Source organism: Gavialis gangeticus, unplaced genomic scaffold (assembly GCF_001723915.1).
Source record: "Gavialis gangeticus isolate Ggan-Ray unplaced genomic scaffold, GavGan_comp1, whole genome shotgun sequence".
NCBI lineage: Eukaryota > Metazoa > Chordata > Crocodylia > Gavialidae > Gavialis > Gavialis gangeticus.
The window spans coordinates 22,688,830-22,694,231 of record NW_017729011.1 but is presented as its reverse complement, the minus strand read 5'-3'; the positions used below and the strand labels follow the sequence as shown (position 1 = coordinate 22,694,231).

Genomic DNA, 5,402 nt, shown 5'->3' with positions numbered 1-5,402 from the left:
CATGTTTAAGGCCATGGATTTATTTTATTTTCCAGCGGGGAGTTTGGCTCCAACATCTAGTGCTGATCTGGTTTCTAGGTGGGGAGCGTTTCCGAGTGAGAACAACCGGTGCTGTCTGCTCCGCCGGTCACTCCGAGGGGCTCTGCTTGCTCCGTCGGGCCGCTGGGGCGTTTTAGTGCGTGGTGTGCTCGTTCTCCCTCAGACTTTCGTTACCAAGCATTCATTTAATGCGTTGACCTTTCACAAGTGCCTGCAAAGCTTTTGAGTACTAAGTTGGTGAGTCTCAACCAGGGTGCTGTGGCTTCGTAGGATGCCTTGAGGTCCTTTAAGGGGTGCCGCTGGGAGTCACCCCGTGTTAGCACTGGTAGGTGTGCCTTCACGATTCACAAAGAGGAATCCACAGTGTTCAGACCATTCTGCCCCATTGAGGTCTTGCTTGAGCTCTTTGCAAAGGAAGAATTGCTCTGTTTTTTCTGTAGTCAAAAATCGAGTGACAATCCAGAGGGGGGTCTTGGGTCTACAGCGGCTGAGAACCCCTGGTCTAAGTCACTGCGTGGGGTGGGGGATGCCGGGCACCGTCGCGCAGCACCGCCAGCACGTGCAGGCTTTTTAAATCCTTGCTGGGCGCAATCTGAGAAGCCATTGCACATTCAAACCCGTCCCTGCCCCAGCCAGCTGGCACCGCACAGGCCCTGCAGGTAAATCCCCACCCCCCATTTGGCTCCAGAGGTGAAGGGGGAAGCCTTTAAAAAGATTTTATTCCAGAGAGTATTTTGTGTTAGGCCTCATAGATCTTATAACAACTCTTTGCACCTTCTAAAGATTTATGATTTCAAGTTGCTGCTTTTAATAACCAACTTTTGTTGTATTCAAGTTGTAATTAATATGTCTGATGTACAATTAAAAAGTCTTTTTTAACATCACTGGCTTGCGGTCGTCTCCCCCTTACTGAGCTCAGGCCGGGCAGGAGTCCACGTGGCTCCCGAAACCTTGCACAAACCAAGCTGAAGACTTGGGGCGATGGTAGCGCTGCTCTTCCTTTAATAAGCAGCACAGGGCATTTCTAGTAACTTTGACCCTGTTGTATTTCAGGCTGACATTAATATACCTAATGCTTCCTGCAGGAGGGATTTGGACGATCAAATACATGCAGTGCTCTTATACCTGGAGCAAATGCATTCCTTTGCTTTGGCTATTTACTATACTGACTGGCTCAGGGGTGCTTTCTTTTCTCTCGTGCAAGAAGCTTTATTCTGGGGTGTGCATGCTCTCCCTCTCCTTCCCTCCCCTCCCCTCTCTGTAGGGGAGTATTTATGAGTTATGGAAATTACCTCAGAGAACCACCTTTGGCTGTCGGTGAAATGCTGCCACCTCCGGGTGAAACACATAGCTTGCCTGGCTGGTGAGAAGAAAACATAAAGACAGACGAATGTGAGCGAAGCACTGTACCAATTAGTTCTGGTTCCTGCAGATGTTTCCCCTCCAATCTGCACCGTCCCAGAGTGAAAAGGTGGCCAGAGATGTTTTGTTGAGGTGGCATTAAGTGGCATGCACGTACATATAACCCCTCCCAGGTAACTGTATGTTGATGCAATATGTTGATGCGCAGAGAGATTCAGAAAGCAGGTGACTCCTCAGCCCTGCTCCCTACTCTGTCTGCAGGTTGCTGAGATGCCTCCGTGGTCCAGCTTGCCCCTGCTTGGCTCCGAGGGACCTCTTGGGCGCGTGGCCCAGCAAGGCGCTTGCTACAAGACACTGGTCCAGGTCTCTCTACTCAACAGGGACCAACCAAAAGCAAGGCTGAAATGGCTGGGTCTTCGGCCCGCTTTACACCCCGTGACGACACTGCTGTGACAAGCAGCGAAGCCCGTCTCCGGCTGGTGTGCGCGGGTAGGACTCTGCTATGCGGGACCGGAGCTGGTTGGAGGAGTGCTTTCCTGTATTATGCAGCAAAATCTCATCTGCAGCAGCATGAAAGCAAAGGTGGCTATTTGCTTTGTTACAGGAGTGCAGCCTTGCCCTTCGGTAACAGGATTAGTCTCTAGCTCCGGTCCAAGAATTGGAGGAATGTGGGGAATCTTTTAAGCTGGACCATTAGGCAAACAGAGCTTAATGGGAGCCCTGAATTGACTCGAGAGGAGGTAATACCGTGGAACAGCTGGTGTTTTAACTCTTGAGACGAGAGCTGATGAAGCAGGAGGAAGGTAAATAATGCAGAATCTGCTGGCACCTGGCTTGGGTCCCAGGGGTAGAAGAAGGAGGATTGCTCTGATTTTGTTCAGGTGTGGTTTTGGGCTTTGATTACAAGTGTACACAGAGCCTGCGGGACAGCGAGATCCATCCCGGTGCTATAAAGGGGGGGCAGGCCTGACTGCTCTGGAGACTCGAGTCCTTTCTGTCCCCTGGGAGAGCACAGAAACTTCCCCGCTGCCAAGCTATGTTAAACTTGAACCACTGAAGTCAGTTTTTAGGGGCAGCTCAGTCTTCACAGCCCATTCAGTCCCTGACGCGTGCCACCCATCGGCTCTCCCCGGGCAGGTCCGCAATGTCAGGGTGAGTACAACAGCCCAGTACAACGGCAGGCGAAGGGGGCCGTGTCTTTCTTTCATGTTGCCATTGGAAAGTCGACTAAATGACCCCCAACATCTCTCCACACCAGGCCGTATCACTTAATCACACAACTGCAAGGCAGCTTGCGTGTCCGCTGGTATAAATCTGAGGTGGCAGAAACAGGCCATTCTGGATGTGTTATGAAACTCAGGTCCTGCTGCTGCTTCTCATGAATATGCTCATGGCTCCTTTTTGCAAGACCAGGGGTTATCCCTGGGCCCAGTCCCTCTGCTTACATTAAGCACTGAAACATTCACAACGCCTAAAAAGAAGTCGACAGTGGACACAGAGGGGCCTTGGCGCATGTACCCTCCAACCCTACTAATGCTTCTCTTCCCTGGTGAAATCCAGGTTCAACCCAAACACCCTCCTGTTTCCCGTAAGAGGCGACAGGAGCAAGCCGGCCTCCAGAAGTAAGATGTACTCTTGCTTATTAATGCATCTGATATAAGTGACTAAATACTGCTCCATAACTTACACCGTAGCAGACCAAACCTATTACAAGCAGTCGATCCTATTAAAACCTGAACGTCCCTCTGCACTGCCAGGCTTTATCAGGGTGAAAAGTGTTTGTTTCAGACACCCCTTGTGTTCCCATCCCAGCTTTCTCCTCTGCCCAGCGGAGGTTGTTTGCGCCATCTGGGCCCCTTTCCCAAAGGCTGCGTAGCCAGCACTCGGGACGTCTATCTGGTTTTGAACGTTGCCCTGGATTTTGGTGCACCTGCCGGAGCCTGATCTGCTTTCACTTGGGAAGCAGGACCTTCTTCTTTCTTTAGCTTCAATCCTCCCCCTGCAAGGAAGACGGCTAGATGGGGTGGCCAGCAGCCTCCCGGGTGCCAGCCAGAAAAGCCACAGAGCCCCCATGGCCCTGATCCTTCCCAACTCCGGACCCGAGCCCCAGCTCTTCCCATGTCCCGTGTGGCAGCCCCTCTGTGGAGCGCAGGTTCACGCAGACACGGGGTGTTCATTAATCTGTATTTCAAGCAGGTCTTCACTTCTATCCCAAATGCCGAGCGTGTGCGCTACCAACAACCCCCAGGGAAGCTCTGCTTCCTTCCTTGCATCTGTGCCGCTCCCACCTGCGCTCAACAGAGAACAGACCGGCAAAGCAAACCTCTTCTATTCCTCCCAGGAAGGAAAAGCTGGGCAGGTATGTGTCCTGAGAAGGATAATCAAGTGGTCCGTTCCAACTATTTGTCTGGGATGCCTTCTTCAATCCATTTTAAATAGAGAGGGTTTCCTTGGTCAATGGGCAGGCTGATAAATTCAGGAATTTCAAAAGGATGCATGGATCTGAAACAGAAAACACCCCCCCACATGTGATTAATCATCCCTGTTGCAGAAACAGGCTCCATCTTACAGTTGCTAGAGGTTTCAATTCAGAGCAGGATGTGCCAGCCTCGGACTAGAGCACTGGCATGAACTTCAAAGCACTTTGGTGGCCCTTTTCATCATTTAATTAGATTTTTGCTGGACTTTTGGGTTCAACATGGCAGAAGAAACTGCTAGGCTGCAGCATACCAGCGTCCCACGTGCCGTCTCTGATGACCAGCGCTAGATCATTCAGAAGATGCAAAATAACCAACCCTATAGTAGGTAGTTATAGGATAACCTGTCTTAAAGGAAAGTCTTCTTCCTGTCCCCAAGAGTTAAGCCTTGAGCAAGAGGGTGGCCAAGTCTCCCTAACCTTTATTTAATTCCTTTTGTAGCCAGATGTTCTTGTTATCCATATAAACAGCAAATATAGATATTTAAATATACAGCTAAGATCCAGGTAACTCAGTTGTTCTTGACCCCATAGATACCTTGTGATAATGAACTGCACCAGTCAACTGTCGGCTGGGGGAAAAGGTACTTGGTGAAATGCAGTCCAAACTGCTCAGTTTCTCCCACTTCTACACTGAGCCCGTCAATCTCCCCTGATTGCAACACAAAAGCTGAAGGCCCCTCATGTCAATGAACCACAGAGACTCTTTTGAAGGACGTGGGCTCCATGTCAACCCGAAAGCCGCTGGATTATTCCTGCCAGCGCAATCCTTGAACTGCTATGGTGCCCATGCTGTGTTTGGTCTTATTTGGCGTATGCCGAAGCAGAAAAGATCAAGGATTTAAAAACCTACTGTTGTGTCTAGAGAGGAAACAGCTTTTCCCTCTCTCTGGTTGAGTTAGGCACAGCAGATTTAGAGGAGACTGAAAAAAGGGCAGCCACACTGAGCAGGAACCTTACCTGACATAGTCCGATAACTCGGGGATTTTCGATGTCCTTGTTTTCACCAACTGTAAAAGAAAAAGAGAACCTGGAGCAGCTGAATTGTTCACACCACACCAGCCCCTACTGCTGACGGCTTCTGCTTTAAGGCTTCCCGGGGAATTGCAGTCCCTTAGGAAGTCTCATGGCAATATTATGACATATGCAAATGATTCAAATAATGCTGGACAGTCAGGAAGGAGAAAGAAGTATGACTTTGGGCATGAGGCTCTGCAACGGGACGCTGGAGCTGTGGGTTCAGTTCCCAGCTCCCCGTGTGGCCTCAGGCACATCGCTCGCTCTTTCCATACCTCAGTTCTCCTCCTGTAAACGGGGAGATGAAGATAGCTCTGTCTTGCCTGCTTAGACTGTTAATTATTCAGATGAGGGGCAGTCTTCTACCCTGCGTTCATAAAGTGCCCGGCATGTTGGGTGTCCGCCCTACCATAATGCACACGATAATGCACGTTCTTGCATTGAGTTAGAGCTCATGAAGTGAGCTGGACTGAAAGCCCAGCCGAGTGCAGTACAAGCCTGTGCCCCG

General features: G+C 50.3%; 1 protein-coding gene across 1 annotated transcript in view; it reads right to left on the bottom strand.

Annotated features, from left to right (window-relative positions):
- Window positions 1-208: 208 nt before the first annotated feature.
- Window positions 209-5,402, bottom strand: part of CUTA (cutA divalent cation tolerance homolog) — a 32,208-nt gene continuing 27,014 nt past the window's right edge. The window contains exons 5-6 of the mRNA XM_019510835.1: window positions 4,838-4,887; window positions 209-3,903 (exon numbers count right to left, since the gene is read on the bottom strand). Of these exons, the coding sequence (XP_019366380.1) occupies window positions 3,801-3,903; window positions 4,838-4,887 (153 nt within the window). The 3' untranslated portion in view covers window positions 209-3,800. The remainder of the gene's footprint in view (window positions 3,904-4,837; window positions 4,888-5,402) is intronic.